At 55.0% G+C, this 16,588-nt stretch overlaps 1 protein-coding gene and 1 non-coding gene across 2 annotated transcripts in view; both read right to left on the bottom strand.

Annotated features, from left to right (window-relative positions):
• COL27A1 (collagen type XXVII alpha 1 chain) overlaps positions 1–16,588 on the bottom strand; it is a 124,788-nt gene that overhangs the window by 95,047 nt on the left and 13,153 nt on the right. The window contains exons 4-6 of the mRNA XM_008155255.3: positions 12,009–12,062; positions 7,865–7,918; positions 1,217–1,270 (exon numbers count right to left, since the gene is read on the bottom strand). Coding sequence (XP_008153477.2) covers positions 1,217–1,270; positions 7,865–7,918; positions 12,009–12,062 — 162 coding nt within the window. The remainder of the gene's footprint in view (positions 1–1,216; positions 1,271–7,864; positions 7,919–12,008; positions 12,063–16,588) is intronic.
• Positions 13,545–13,623, bottom strand: MIR9335 (microRNA mir-9335). The gene has a single exon (NR_129157.2). It is a non-coding gene; the product is annotated as a microRNA mir-9335 (primary transcript).

Consider the following 16,588-nt stretch of genomic DNA (forward strand, 5'->3'; position numbering starts at 1 on the left):
TGTGTATACATTTTTTTTGGGAAACCCTATATTTCCTATATTGGACTTTGGTATAGAATACCATTTGGGAAATAGGTCCTATGCTAAGTATTTGAGGATCACTGTCCCAGGGGGCATGTAATTCATCGGCCCCAATCCAATCAGCTCTCTCTCTCTCTGCATTTCTCATCCTTGCCGGGCATGGTGGTTACTGTAGGAGGCATTTCTGCCACCACCATGAGACCCGAGGACAGACAACCCAGGAGCAAGAGACAAGACCTGGGTACCAATCCTGCTCAGCACCCGGCCAACTGTGTGAGCTCCAGCAGCCACCCGCCTCCGGGGCCTCTGTTTCCTCATCTGCAAGCTGGGCCCATCTGCCCTGGCTTATCAGGTTCCAACGAGGAGCGGGTGGGGGTGCATGTGAACATTTACACCCCGCGTAACGAATGAAAAAAACGCATCAGTGAGGATGCGAAGGGATGAGTCTCCTGCGCCTCGGGGAAATCAAAGGGAGCAGCCACTTGTATGTGCCCAAGCACAGGAGGCCAGGGTGGGAAGCCGGGTTCTGCCTGTCAGGAGGGCTCCGAGGCTGAGTCCAGGGGAAGGCAGACAGACTGGTGTGTTCCGTCCAGGATTTGGAGCTCTGAGACGCTGCCTTACCTGGAGTTCTGGGTTCCCTGTTCCCCAGGGCCCTGCACTCCCTCCAGGTCCCTTGGTTAGTGGACGGGGTGGATGCACCAGGGAAGAATGCTTGTGCTTTCTCTTCATGGGGAAACCTCTGGTCTCATCGCCCTTCTAAGTTAAGGAGCCCTGACCCCCTGGCCCGTTCCCTTCCCACCGCCCAGACACTCACACGCCTGTCTGTTAACCGCGGAGAGGACTTGGAATGTCTTTCGGAAGCTTCCTGGGCATGTGCGACCAAGAAGCTTCTGGATGCCAAGGGTCACCTACAAGGCCCTGCAGCAAGCCATGCAGGCTTTTAGGCAAAAGGACGTTCACCAAGAATGTCCTGGGGGAAATCTTCTGTGGGTTTTGTTTGCTGCAACCCCAGAAGGCAATAGGAAATGGCTCTGGGTTTGGTGTGGGGAAAGGCGGAAGGACTTCAAGGTGAAAACCAAACCAGCCTTGACCTTTCCAGACTTGTCCGGCAGCAGCCCAGGAGCCTCCCCCAGGGCCCGGCGGTTCCCCAGGGCTCACTCCCCCTTCCCTGAGCTTGGGGTCCCTCGAAACCTACCTTTGTCCCATCGTGGGCCTTTCCTGGTGAGAGCCCCGGGTCCCCTTTCTGTCCCTGAAACAAAAACAATTCCGCTGATGTCTCCCGCACGCTACTCTAAGCCCTGTCCCCCGCTTAAACACCCTCCCATCCACCCCCACCCACACACTCCATTACTCCAGACTCTGACACCTTCCATAGCTCCCCACCGATTGCGTGATGACAAGTCTTGTGTCCTTGGTCCCAATCATCCTACCCAGATGTGACTCTCCTTCACCTGCCAAACACACAGACAGGGTCGTCTCTGCCTTCCCCAGACCACAGCCCATTCCTCAGCCATGCTCTGCACCGCCAGCTGCCAGGCCCTCGCCCAGGTGGCCACTCCCACCCAGGAAACCAGGCCACGGGCCTCATGAGCCAAACATAAACATTCTTCAAGATGCAGCGTGAGTGTGTCCTCCTCAGTCTGGGCCTGTGAACGGGTCACACGACCTTGCACCTGAGAGTTGCTAGGACTGCCTCCCGGGTGGTCCCCCCGGGCTCTCAGAGAGCTTCGGAGACACAGCCAAGAAGCGCCCCCGGTTCCATTTCCAGTTCACCTCCCCAGCACTCTGATTATCCAGGGTCGGTGCCGTAACACCCACTTGCATCTGTGTACAGCCCTTCCGAGTTCCACATCCCTCACCTCATAGATTCTAACCCTAGCCCAATGCAGTGGGCAGGGGAAGTGTTACCACCCCCATTACATATTCGGGAAAATGGAGGCCCAGAGAGAAGCAAGAGACAGGCCAGGCCCCAGGATGAGGTGCTGGCCCGCTAAGGTGAGGACCCTGAAGATGAGTTAGAACAGGTAGTACTTCAGGGAGAAACAGACCAGCCGCGGGTCCTCCGTCAGAGACAAGCACCCTTTGTGTTTAGCATCTGGGAGTGTCCCCACTGCAGAGTCTGGCTCCTGAGAGCATGGGGCTCAGGGGAAGGGCCCAGGGCCAGTTCACCAGCTGTGTCTCCTACAGGCTGGAGAGAGCGCTCCTGGCTGTGGGCCCGCTCATTTGGCCCAACCTGGCTAAATTACTCAGCAAACAGCCCTTTGGAAAGTCGGTCCACCCTGATGTCACCTTCCAAGAGCCCCTGAGCCTGTCCCTCACCCTCACTCCCACGCTCCCGCTCCCAGCTGGACCCTGAGTCAGAAGTCCTGGGGTGAAGCCAGGGTCTCACAGTGGGAACTCAGGCAAGTCATTTCACTTCTCTGGGCCCTGTCTCCTCGCCTTTAAAATGGGGGCCGCTCAGCACACACACATACACAGGCATGCACACATGCACACACAGCACACACACATGCACAAGGGCACACACGGCTGCACACACACATATGCACACACATGCACTCAGGTGCATGCACACAGTTACACAAAGGCTCATGCATGCCCACAGGCTCGTGCACACATGCTCACACAGCTACACACAGGTACATATATGTGCACATGGCACTTGCACACACCCTCACATGTGCACATGGGTGCAAGCACATACACACACTTGTACACACGCACATACACCTGCCAGCTTTCCAGGTTTCTTGGCAAGGAGCCAGTGAGATAATGAATGTGACACATGGGAGGGGTGGTTTGGCCAAGTTCAATTAATTCCCATGTGGTTCTGTTCTTTGTCAGAACCCAGACCTTCCAAATTCTGACTCAATCGCTCTTCTCAAGAAATCATTGCATTCCAGACTGGATAGGGCTCTACAGAGGGAAGGGAGCGGCCTTCTACTGCCCACCCACTCCGTGCCCAACACTGTGCCAGGCCCCTCTATGCAGCAGCTCCATTAGTCCTCTTAACACCCGCCCTGTGATGCAACTCAGAAGCAGAACCAGGGTCAGAGAGGCTGAGTCACAGCCCGGGGTGACACGCAGGTGAGAGGCAAGGTCTTACTAGGTCTGACTCACCCCCCCCCTCCCCGCCCCCGTCTGTCTGAGTTTTCAGCTCTTGTTTATAAATGGGAAGCCTGGGTACTCCCCCCACGCCCTTCAGCTGCCCCAGGCTGAAGGGCAGCCCCTCCCTGCTAGGACCCCAAGCCTCTGTCCACCTGGGCCCCTCCAGTCACTTCTGCAGAACCTGCCCTCTGGGATCTCACATCGCGGCTGCCCCTCACTGACACTCTCCCACCCCCTGCAGCTCACAAGCCCGACTCCGCTACCTTTTATGTCCATGATGCAAGGCCAGGCCCAGGGCTCCCTGGGTTCCCAATGGCCAAAAAAGGGCAGTTCCTCTCCCCACCCGCCCTTGCCCACCTCAGTCTACAGCTGGGAAAGGAGCTGGGCTGACAAAGCTTTCGGAGTGGCCTCCATGTGTCCTATTCTGTCATTTTATAAAAGGGGAAACTGAGGCCCAAAGAGATGCTACCCCTGCTCCCTTGCCGGGGGCTCTTACCTGGGGCATTTTAGTTATTTATGGGGTTCTCTGTGGGTTGTCAGCAGCAGCACAGTGCTGGGGATGTAATCCAGGCCTGAGGACAACATCCACAGGTACCGATCCTTAAGGACCATCTACTGTGAGCCAAGTCCGGCAATGACTGCAGGGAACACCACCGTGGGGGACGAGACACAGGGATCGCCCACGGGACGCTCTTGAGGGAGAAGCCAGAGACACGGGCAATGGTAATAATAAGCCTAGCGTCTACCGAATACACGTCTAAGCTCTCCACACATAAATCTACGCGGTGGCAACTACCCCTCTCCCGATTTCACACAGGAGGAAACTAAGGCACAGAGAAGGTCAGTAACTTGTCTAAGGTCACACAATTAGTAAGTGGGACTCAGACGCAGGCGGCCTGGCTTCAGAGCTCACGCTCTTAACATTTCAATGCTCTGCAGATAACAAGTGGAGTCCAGGAGGAAGCTGAGAGCTGAGGGGTAAATCTCTAACAGGAGTTACAGCTAAGCTAAGGCTGGAGGAAGACAAGGAGGGGCCAATGAAGTTAAAGCTCAAGAGATGCTCCAGGCACCTTGGTCAGGGGTAGGTGTGACTTCCGTGATGGAAAAGGCTATACACCTTCCCAGCCACACACCTTCAAATTCCCCAGGAAGAGATACAAGGATTATCTAAACTTTAATTCATTGTTGACACCCTGGTGAGGACCAGAACCTGGTCACCAAACCCAGCTCTCCAGCCCAGGAGCCTGTGTGACCTTGGACAAACTCCTTTGCTTCTCTGTGTAGGGAACTGCCTGGGCTCCTTAACAGAGCCTTGAACAACTAGAAGATGGATGGGAAGGCATACTGTAAATGCTCCAAACATAGTAGGAATGGGAACTATGTTGAGCTCCTGTCCTGTGGGTAGGGTGGGAGGTGAAGAGATCTGATCTAGCCCCAGGCCTGGAACCTCCTCGGAAGATTCACTGGACTTGCTGCTATCACTACTACTATTGTGTGTGTTTAGAAGTTATGACCAATGCAATAAAGCAGGAAAAGCAAATGAGACTACTAACCTTTGAGGAAAAGGAGACAAAAATATTTCCTTCTTTGCAAAAAAATAAAAAAAAAAAAAATGAGTGCCTGTCTAGAAAAACCTAGGCGAACTAACTGAAATACTGTTAGAATTAATAAGATAATTCAGTAAAGAGCATGTTTATACAATAAACAGAGTGCAAAAATACAAAAGTCAACAGTTCTCTTCAACAGCTGAGAGCCAAGCTCGAAAATATAATGAGGAAAATACTCCATTCATAACAACAACAAAATATAAAATTTCCAACTATAAACTTAATAAGAATTATGCAGGGCTTATGCAATAAAAACAATAAAAGTTACTAAGAGACATTTAAAAAACTCAACTAAATGGGAAGACTTAATATTTTAAAGATGTTGATTCTTCATAAATTAATATGCACATTTAATACAATTCCAATAAAACCCCAAGAGGGTTTTATAAGGAAATTATTAAGATGAGCATACTAAAGTACATCTGACAGAATAAATAGCCAGAAATATTTTAAAAGAACAGGGGCGGGAAGACACACAGTATAAAGATAGTAAATGTCATAATATAAAATGGCACTTTACTAACATAAAAAATATAAATAGCAATGAAACATACTGCAATGGACTGAAATAGACACTCTGATCTATCATACAGTAATCAGTGGAGGAAAGTTTATTTAATAAATGGTTAACTATTGGAGGGAAAATGAAGTTAGAGCCCTACCTCATATTGTCCCCTTATTGAAAATTAATTCCAGATGGTTTAAACTTTTTTAGTACAAATGATATTATGAAATGACTAGAAATATAAGTGAATACCTATCTGATCTTAGGATGGGAAAGAAATGTGTAAGTATAAAAGTAAATAACCATACATTTCACATATGGGTGGAGCCCTCTCCAAACCGGCATGTTTTAAGTTCCTAATCAGTGTTAGCGATTATTGTTAGTAAAAAATATATACATATTAGGTAACACTTCAATTTGTGAAAATCATCATGAATACTCTTAGCAGGCAAACAGTAAATTAGAAAATATTTATAAGGTAGATGAACTCTTAATAACCTTAATATTGAAACATAAATAATTTTTACAAACCATCAGCCAGGCCCTGCTTCTCAAGCTGCCTGAGTGGCCTTTGCAAACCTCACCTGATCGTGCCACCTCTGCTGCACACCTTTGCACGGCTTCCTGCTGCTCTTTGGATAAAGTCCAAAAGTCTTACCACCACCTACAGGCCTGCTGCCCTCCGCAGCCTTCTCCTGCCCCTTTGCCTAGTTACCTGCAGCACTTCAGACCTCGGTTCGACCTTCCCATCCTCTGGGAAGACCTGTCTCGCCTCCCAGACCAGACAGGTATATTCCTGAGCAAACCTGGCCATTCAAAACAGCGGCGGATCTCCACGTCCTGGTGTACCCCATGACCTGGGAGACCTGAGGCTGCTACAAAGCAGAAGTCTTCCAAGGAGGTCCCCTCTGGAGCAGAGAAGCAGGTCCTCCCAGGGGACAGTGTCTTCATCTGCTGGAGCCTCAGTCTCCCCATCCGTAAATGGGTACAGTATGCCCACCCACCTCATAGATCTTTGTGGGGATCAATTGAGATAAGCTACATAAAGAGTGTGCATAGTGTCCAGGGCACAGTAAGGGTCCAATATATGGTATATGTGATCATCGGTGTTTGCCTTGTTAAAAACCAGAGCCCCGCTGGGCAGCTGCTAGGCACCAGGCATCTGATGCTTCCATGCACACCTTCAAAGGAAGGACCCCAGCCCCGCCCTGGCCATAGAGTCATGGACCTACAGGGGCCGAGGCTGCGGCTCCTGCGCCGGCATTCTGGTGCCGTATGTTCATAGATCCAGGTCTACCTGTGTATGACCGTTGTCCCCAACTCCCCGACCAGCTGGGAGCCAGAGGAGTTCTGCTTCAGGAGTCAGGACTGGCCTCCGGAGGCTGCCAGCTGTCACTCACTGCCCAACCTGGGTTAATCAGTTAATGGCTTACTTAAGCCACTCAACCTTGCCAGTGGGGTTAACAAGGAATGACCTGGCGCCTGGGCCAACCAGAGCCCAGAGAGGTTCTTCACCTGGCTGCCCCTTAGATGACGGTCTGGGCTGAGCGGCGTCCTAACCAGGAGTCCCTCTGCCCTTCCCAGCCTGCCCCGAGCTCCTTCAGCCCCGTCGCTGAGCTCTTGGCTTCCCTGGCCTTGCCTCTTCCTCCCCCTCCTCCCATTTCCCCAGCCATTCCTCCACACTTCTCCCTGTGACCTAAATTTCACTGGCCTGGCACTCCTCTTGGCGCCCTCGCTGCTCACTCCACCCACCGCCCTGACAGCCCTGTTCTCTCACCACGCCCCAGGAGTGGACCCAGGCTCTCCAGGCTGGAATTCCCCACAGTCCTCAGAGCACCAGTCGCCCTGGTCTCTGTGGGCTCATCTAGACGTTAACCGGGCCATTTCAAGCAGCTCCCTGGGGAAGGTGGCATCTGTGAGCCAGCCGTCTCCCAAGGTCCTATCTCCAGCTCAGAACTTGCCTGAGTCTTACAGTGTTTGTCCACGAATCGTCTCCACCTGGCTGGACTACAGGGTCCAAACACAACATCATCTCAGTCCTCCTCCCTGGTTCCCAGGTTCCTCCCGTCTCTGACACCGGGGAGCCGCGACCTCTCACCTCTCATCTCCACCCAGTCCTCCCTACCCTATTTCCACATTGTGAATGCACACACTCCCCCTCCTCCCACAGCCCCACGCCGGCCCAGGCTAGCCTCCTCTCCCCGCTGGACCACCCAGGCCTCTCTGCTCTGGTCCCCATCCCAGTCTATCTTCCACATGTCATCCAGTGATCTTCCTCACACACGATCTTCCCACACCCCTCCCCAGCTCAAAGCGGACCTGCGTCCCCTGGTCAGACAGGCCAGCCCTCCCTCCTGAGCATCAAACGATCTTTCCTCCGACGCCCTTTGAGGGCTCTAGGTTCCAGGGGTCCTCCCCTCCGAAGTCCCTCCCAACCAGAGGCTAAACTCCTAACGCCTCACTGTGTCCCCAGCCTGGCACGAGGCCTGGCGCTCAGGGAGCACCTGGGGCCCGGCGGACCTGAGGCCCTCCCACCAGGAGCCCCCAGGAAACACTCCAATGTGGCCCTCATTCCAGCACCCACTCCATGGCCCGACCTCCAGATCCCACAGCAAATACTCACTTTGGCTCCGGGAGGGCCGGGGAGGCCTGGGTTTCCGTGAGGCCCAGGAGGACCCTGAAAGGGAAAGAAACACAGAGGTGAGGGGAAGAGGGGCCATTCCACTTCCTGCCGCAGGTTCCTTCCGCCCCTGCGCCTTCTCCCTCACCACGTCTGAGCGGCATTGCTCCTGTGGTCCAACCTCAGAGCTCGGCCTGAACTGGGCAAAGGCCGGGCAGGGAGACTGTCTTAGAGGGGCCCCTTCGTCTTCTCTCCTCACCAAGTCTGAGCAGTATCGCGACGGGCCGCCTGGATGCCTGGCCCTGTGCTAAGCCCTTTGCATTCCCTCTCCCATTTCACCCACTAACCCACCAGATCGGTGCTATCGTCATTCCTGTTTTGGAGACGAGGAAGCTGGTGTTCAGAGGTTTATAACTTTCTCAGGTCACCCAGCTGCTCAGGGACGAGAGCTAGATCTCAACCTCAGATGTGACTTCAGAGGACAAGCCCTGAACAGCTGAATTTTACCCCCTTTTTCTCTCCAGCTGGCTGCCTCAGCCCTTCCCAGCTGGCTTCCTCGGGCTCAAAGCACACTCAGCTGTTTGCTTCCCTGCCCTGAGCCCGGAACTCTCTCCCCTCGCCGCCTTTGCCATGCCGTGTCCATCATCTGGCATGCCTATGCCATCCAACCCCTCCAGCCGAAACCCAACCCATCCCTCAAGACCTGGCTCAAACGCCACCTCCTCCCGGGAGCCTTTGGGGACTCGTCCTGCCTAAAAGACACGTCCACCCTCAGCCTCCAGCTGGACCGTTGTATGAGCCCTTGGAGTTGAGGGCTCAATGAAGGGCATCCTTGGCCTCTCCGGACCAAAGGCACAGCCCTCCCGTGGCCACATAGTCAGCGTCCCCCCTTGGATGCCTACAGGCTCCGAGCTTACGGCGTCCTCCAGGGTCCACGGAACAGCTGGGAAGCCTGGGCCCAGAGAGTCCAAGAGTCTTGGCCAATGTCACACAGTAGAGTCGTGGCCAAGCGAGGGCCGGAACCAGGCCCGCTGGCCTCAAGTCCAGGGCTTATTCACGGCACTGGATTTTCCCAGGCCATATCCAAATCCGCGACAGCAGCTGGGTCCAGTTACATCCACTTTCTCCAGCAAGGGCCCTGGACTACAGCCTTGCAGCCCAGTGATAAAAACAGGGCCCCGGGAGTCGGGTAATTCCTGAGGGTCTTCGTCCGGGAGGCATACTCTGGGACGTTGGGGGTGGGGAGAGGCACCTCAAGAGGCCCCGCCGTGCCCCCCACCACACCAGCCTCCAGACACACTGCCCGGTCCCTGCCCCCTCTTGACCCATCTGGCTGACTGTGTATGAACTCGCTGCCTTCCTCCCTGTCCGAGGCCAGCTTCCCAGCTGCAGCCCGTCACATTCCAACCGAGGCACCTCCCTCTTCCTCGATGTCTGAACTGGAACGCTCCCCGTCTCTGAAAACATCTAGAAAGAACGGTGTTTAGAAGCTCACTAAGCCTGGGGGGCTTATCACGGTGTCACGGGTGAGCCTCCCTCTAGAACAATCAGTCCCTCCCAACATCCTACCGAATACCGTCTGCTGGCACCGGCTAGGACTGGGAGGTGCTGAGACCCGAAACCACTCTGAGCCTCCCCGCCCCCAGCCTCAGGCTCCCGTCTCTTCTATCAATGACTGGGACCCGGCGGTCTCTAAGGAATCTGGAAGATCTCAGATGCTCATCCCAGCCCAGGCTCCTGAGGTCTAACCTCCGAGCTCAGCCTGAACTGGGCAACGGTTGGGTGGGGGGAATGTTGTAGGAGGGGCCCCTGACCAGCACCCCAGAACCAGCCGAGAGCCACGTGAGGTCAAGGGTGGCTACTTCTCCCCAGTTGTGCCCTAAGCTGCTCCAAAGATGGTGGGTTGGAGCACTCAGCTGCCCCCCTCTGCAGCTCGTGTGAAGGTGGGGGCTTCCTGCTTCCCTGCCCCCACCTCCCCACCCCTCTCCAGCCACGGCCTTGCTAGAAACGAAGCACATAGTTGAGTGGGAGCCAAGCAGACCGATTCTGTAAATGCTGCAGCCCAGAAAGGCGGGTGGGGGCAGGGCCCAGGGATTCCCCAACGTCCCTCCCTGGATGGGCGGATGGGCTGATGGGACTATGTGAAGGTGGGAAGGGGCATGCCACTGACCTCAGATGAGGCCCCACCCTCCCCTAATCCCCAGAGCCACCATCTGTGTGAGGAGCTGGGATTGTTTAATCCCAGCATTCTATTTATCTTTGGTATTTTACAATCTATGGAATTTGTAGTCTAGAAACAGAAGGATGAGGGGTGTGTTGGGGGAGGGTGCTGGGGCATACGAGAGAGACAGAGGATGTCAGGAGAGTCACTCACTCACTTGTGGAATTTCAGAGCTGGGAGGAGCCTTAGGAATGCCTTACTATGCTCCCATGTTTTATAGATGGGACAACTAAGGCCCAGAGAAGGGAACGGACTTGGCTAAGGTCACACAACTTCCTCGTGGAAATGTTCTCGACTCCCAGACGAGAACTCATCAGCAACCCTTTCCCAGCACCTGCTGCACGCAGGGCACGCTGCGGGGGAGGGGTCGTGGAAGGAAAAGAGGTCAGCAGGCTGTCTCCGGCCCAGAGGCGCTCAGCCGCTCAGCCGAATAGATAGAAAATTAGCACCTAGATGGTTAAAACCACAGGCTCTGGAGTCAAACTATCCGGGTTAAACCCCGGTTCTGGATTTACTTTATGTTTGGCTTTATCCAAACTCACCGAACCTTTCTGAGCCCCGGTTTCCTTACCTCTAAAATGTGGGTAATATGGGAACCTATTTCTCAGGGTGGCTGGGAAGATGCAATGAGATCGCGCATATGCAGCTCGGTAAAGGGAGTTCAGCGGTCGATGTGAATTTTGGAAAGTGATCCGTGCCATCCCGAGGGCCCGATAAAGTGCTGCGGGAGCTGCCAGAGGGTGGTCCTCAGCAAAGGAGCTGGCATTCGGTCTGAGCCATGGATGGAGGAGGAGTTTGCAGAAGAGGGTGTGTCAGGCGGAGAGCACAGCCCGAGCAATAGCTCAGGAGGAGTATGGGGCATGGGCAGACTGCCTGAGCCTGGAATGCTAGGTCAGAGGGCCTCATCCTGGGCCCAGGCTACAAGGTCAAGGCTAGCAGTGTCCATGACACCCCTGTGGTCCTCAGCTCTGGGCATGTGCTCCGTGGAGACTCCAAACCCAGGAGGAAACGCTGCTGCTGACAGCAGATTCCAGAGCCCGGGGCCCGGGAGCACAGGGCCAGGTCTAGAGGGAACTAGGGCTCGAGTAATTGCATAACCAGAACCATCCGCTGGGCTCAGAGCTAAAAATATGCCCCAGGCAGCTACCTCTGCCGGGGCTTCGCCAGGCACCCAGCGTGGGAAAGGTTGATTCAGCCTGGGCACCGATGCCAGGCGCCATGCGTCTGAGTCCTCTTGGGGAGGGGGCAGACTCCCCTCCAAGAGGGAGGGCCCAGCCTAGGTTAAGAGCCTGGGTTCTAGTCCCAGCTCTGCCATTTATTAGATGCTTGGTTTCTTCATTCCTAAAATGAGAGTGACCCTACTGACCCATGGGGGTCCTGGGGAAGAAGGGCTCAAATGAGGCAGCATTAAGTGGTGTGCCAGGCACATAGGGGCTATTTTTATTCAGAGGCTCGGGCTAGCTCGTATCAGCCCCCTCGGCCCTGCCTAGCCATCCTCCAGCCTCCGGTTGAACCTCTCAGCACTGGAGCTCACCTATTCCCTGGCCTGGCCCATCTAGCAGCCCATGTCAGCATCCCTCCCCCAGGACGGTCCTGTAGATATAAGAAGATGGATGTAAGGGCCGTGTCCTCCCAAGTCAGCTTTCTTCCTGGACAAACACCAAAGCCCATCGGCTCAGGGGAAAACCCTTCTCCACCCCAGGCTGCAAGAGTCATACCTACAATGGACCCGAGACCCTGTCCCATGCCATGTCTGTCCACATAGTGCCCCTAAGAGCCCCAGGTCCATTCCACTGGACAGAGTGGAGCATGGGTGCCAGGGGAGGGCGGGGAATCGCCTGAGGACACACAGCAGAGCTTGGACTCCAGGGGCACGCCGGCCAGAGAGCCAACCAGGGCTCCACAGGATGGTGTGCGATCACTTACCCGAGGTCCCCGTGCACCGGGGGGTCCAGGGAGCCCAGGCAGCCCAGGGGGACCCTGGAGAGAAAGCAATAGCATCAGTGCCAAGTGGCATGATGAGAGAATGGGTGCAAGCATTCACCCAACAAACCTGCCCCAGAACTCTGCCCACGGCTAAGGAGCGTGGTTCCCTGAGGGCCCTGCCTGAGGAACTCCTGCTCTTTGGAGCTTCCGGGCCTTTGCAGCTGTGAGTTCTCAGTCGTTCACACTCTCAGCTTTCACTCTTCAGCTAACTTCGTTAGGGTGTCACCTGCTCCAGGGAGCCTTCCCTGATCCCTCCTCCAATTTGGGCCATGGTTCCCTCTCTCCCTCTATTTTAAAGGCCACTATATCATTCAAGGAATTGTCTGCTTAGAAGCCTCTTTCTCCTACCAGACCAGAGTCTCCTCAAAGGAACTAATGGGATATGAGTCTTCTCTCTCTGCCCAGGGCTCGGCCAAATGTTTGATAAAATAATACAGCAACAGACCTCTGAGCTCAGCCAAGGTGTCTGCAGAGGCAGAGCAGAGAAGGGACTTGCCCATGGTCAACACCACGCATCTTCACACCACGGAGATGCAGTGGAGCGTAAAGGGCATGCACATCAGACAGGCCTGGGTTCAAATCCCAGCGCTGCCACTTACCAGCTAGGTTTGGGCAAGTTCCTTAGCCAACCTATGCCTATAAAACGGGGACAATAATACCCTCCTCACAGTATTTTCTTGAGGATGAAATGCGAGACTGTACACGTGTGAGTAGAGCATTATTGTAAGCCATCGTCACTCAAATGTCTCATCTATTTCAGTGGCCCAGCCTTCATCACAGCCCCTTCTGCCTTCTGCCTTCTCGCTGCCTCTCCTTCTCCCCTCTCCAGTCCTCCACACACGGCCTGGTTCACCTTCCCACGGTACTCCCCTGCTCAACAACATTTGTAATAGCTCCCCATTTCCTCTAAGAGAATGGCCTAACCCTGCCACACGGTACTCAGGGAGCACCTGTGTGGCCTCACCCCTCTTTCCTTCACACAGGAAGGGGGACAGCCGAGCAGACTTACTACACCACGTGCTGGCCTTTGTGCAAATCCTGGTGTTGCCACTTGATACTGGGGACTTTGTGCAAGCCCTCAGCCTGTCTGCTCTCCGCCGCTCCCCTTTTCAAAGCTCTCAATAGTTACTGTCCCGTCTGCCCCGAAGGAGTAAGTGAGGATTAACCCAGTGCCTGCTCTGAAGAGCTGAACACGGAGCCTTCGGAGGAAGCCAGGCTTTCGAGGATGTGTGAGGCCTGGGGAATTCATTTGTTTCAAATAACCATCAACAGCAGAGATTCCAGGTTTCCTGCCCAGAGTTAAAATCAGTGTTGAAAACCCAGTCCGGTTTGGCTGGTAATTAATCCAGACCTCACGCTGGGCAGCCTCAGTTCACAGTTCCGGCCTGTGAACGCCACGTGCTTGCTCATCCGTGAATGAAAATCAGAAGAGAGATCCAGACAGGCAGACGTGGGCCCCAGGGTCACTGACAAGAGCTAGAACTTGCCGGAGGTCACACAAGAGTCCCCCCAGGGTGGAGAGAGGGGGACTCGTGTGTGATCTCAGGCAAGTTCCAGCCATCTCTGAGCCTCCAAGTTGGCGACAGTCTCCCATGCAGAGCGTGGGGGTTGAAGGGACGGTCTCCAGTCCTAGGTCCAGTTCTGTAGGTTTGAGATCCAGGGCCAGTCTACTCCCTGCAGCTCCCCAGTGTCAGACTGGGGCCCTGGGTTCGCACTGAGCATCCTCACTTACTAGCTGTGAGGCTCGGGGCGAGCAACTTCCAGTCTCCGACGCTTCACGCGTTAACCATAAAATAGGGTACAACAGCATCTAGCTGACAGATAATCTATAAAAAGTGCTAATCCCGGTGCCTGGCACACAGTGAATGCCCCAAAAGTTAGCTGTTGTTTCTGCTAAGCAAGCTGCTGGAACCGCCCCAGCGGGAAATTTTAAGCCACCCTCCTCGACATCTGTTTTTCAGGAAGAGCAAAAGATTTCCCTTCCTAGAAGGCCCTTCTTGGCCCTATTCTTTCCCAGAATTAAAGGGAAATGCAGAGGCGAAGGCTAAGCATTGCTGTAGGTGTTGTTATCATCACCAAGCCCCTTTAAGAGATGAGAGACCAGAGGGAGGCTCAGAGAGGCAAAGCAACTTGCCCAAGGCTGCACAGCTCACAGGCAGAACCTGGATTCAACCCCAAACCACTTGACATGTTCTCCTCCCCGACGCAGCTTCCACGCAGAAGACCCTGGCCAGGTGTTCTGACGAGCTGTGCAAACGTGGCTAATGCCCCTCCCTCCCGTGGGCACGTGTCAAATGAACATTCGGCGGGCTTCCCAGCGCCGGCACTTCCTGAACTGCAGGGTGGTGATTTCCTCCCCTGGGGTATCTAGCAGAAGAGGAAACGTGAGACCATGCCCATCGCACAGAGGAGAAGGCAAGGCCCCGAGGGGTGAAGGCCTTGTGCAGGGCCCCAGGACAGGACAATCTGTGGGTGGAGTTCCCTCATGACCCTGGAGGGCCGCCACTGCAGAGGGCCTGGACACTCCCTCTTGGCGTTTATTCTGCCCCCAGAAACGGGGGCATCCAAGCTGGGACCTGACCTCATTCACCACATCTGCACAGCAGACTCTGAGTGCCAGCTGGGACCCACGGCCGGCCTGGTGATGTCAGTCCACAGCCTGACTCCTTGACATGGCAGCCCCGCCCCCAGCGGCAGGCCCGGCCAGCCCTGCTCTACCCACCTGGGCCCGGCCACCCCGCGCCCAGCTACAGCCACAGGCCTGGCCCTCCCCCACTTAGCGATCACTTTGTTAGTGGGGCGAGTGACGGGGGGTGGGGGGGGGGCGCGCCCCTCTCCCCTGATCCGAGACCCTGCCTGTTCTCCATGCAGTGGAAAAACGCTGCCATTTCTTTCCAGGGCCTGAAGCCTGAGCGGGTGACTCTGGGATGATTCACAAGGCCGGGGTGGGATTTTCCACTCCACGATGCAAACAACGGGGCCTCTGAGAGGGCCCCGAGCTGGGGGGGAGGGGAGCGGGGGCCGCTGGCCTATCGGCGGGAGGTGGACGAGGCCTGGGCTCAGGGCGCATGCAAACAGAGCCATGGAAACCAGCAAGCCCCCACTCTGGGCTTTCCCCAAGGGTCCTGGCCTCCGACAGCCAGACCTAGGGGAACCCCATCCAATGGAACAAGTCCACCCTTGTGTCCAGCGGCGAGGGCCCGCCTGCCAAGCCTTGCAGAAAGAAGGAAGTTCTGGCTGGCATGGCCCCTGGTGGCAAGCAAGGAGAGGTTTCACAGGCCCGGGATCTGGGAGACCCGAGTCCCATCCTGTGTGCTGCTAACTGCCGGGAGACCCTTAGCAACGAACTCTTCAGTCTCTGGACCTCTGTTCAGCGCCTATAGCCTGAGGGGAAGGAGTCAGGGGATCTCAAAGGGCCTTCCTATCTCTATCTGAGCTCATGATTATTCCCAAGAATGGCGCTCAGGGTGCCCAGTCTCTGTCCTAGGGAAGGGCCTACTGGGACAGGGCTTCTCTGTGTAGCCTTGAGCAAGTTATCTCCTTATGCCTTCAGGCCTCAGTTTGCCCAGCTGTAAAATGGGGGCATAACACTCATCTTCCAAAATCATGTGCGTGTGCTGGTTATTCTCCATTTGCTCCCAAGGTCCACTCTGTGCCCTGGGAAGCTGCTCCTACAGGCTGCACCCACAGGCTTCCTGGCTCTCTGCTCTGGCTGGGTTTGGCCCAGAGGAGGCCACTGCAGAAGGAGAGAGTGGGCAGGGTATTTCTCTCCCTGCTCCCTTCCTGCTGTGCTGGAGTTTGGGCCCAACTCCTGTCAAAGAACCCTGGTCATGTTTTACCTCTCCTGGGCTCTGGTAACGCCTGCCCCTCCCCTTGTACCTTCAGGTTGGATTCCGGTGCGAAGCCAGCCTCTGTAGGTTCCTTTGATGCCGCCCATAGCTCTGCAAATAGTCCCTTCCCGAAACTCTCCTCAATTGCCCTCTTGCCCTCCTGGAGTCGCAGGGTACACCATGCAGATTGCTTAGCACAGAGCTAGGCACACAGTAGGAGCTCCAACACAGTATGGTAAAGACAGCAAAACACCCCTCCATTCTCCTGGGTGCTAGGTGATACTGACGTCAGGGGTGAATTTCTCAAGGTATAGTTCCAATTCCTAACCGTCAACCGTAGGAATGTCCTCCTGTGCCCAAACCCTCCTGGTTCTCTTAGTGCACAATGCCCCCACCTCACCAATCAGCACATCGGCCACAGAAATCCGCTGGGACTGCGATTCTAGTGCTGGGTGCATCTCACTCCATCCACACAACCACCCTGGAAAGGTACACGGCACCAGACTCACATTTTACAGAGGCAGAAACTGAAGCTCAGAGAGGCTAAGTGACTTGCCAAAGGTCACACAGCACCAGACACCAAGAAGGCATTCGATCAATGTTCGTTGAAAGAAGGAAAGGATGGCTGGATAAGGGAATGGTTCAAACCCAGGTCATTCCAAATCTCGTCTGTAGGCCTTGGCATTCCGT

The sequence above is a fragment of the Eptesicus fuscus genome, chromosome 15 (genome assembly GCF_027574615.1).
Source record: "Eptesicus fuscus isolate TK198812 chromosome 15, DD_ASM_mEF_20220401, whole genome shotgun sequence".
Taxonomy (NCBI): Eukaryota; Metazoa; Chordata; class Mammalia; order Chiroptera; family Vespertilionidae; genus Eptesicus; species Eptesicus fuscus.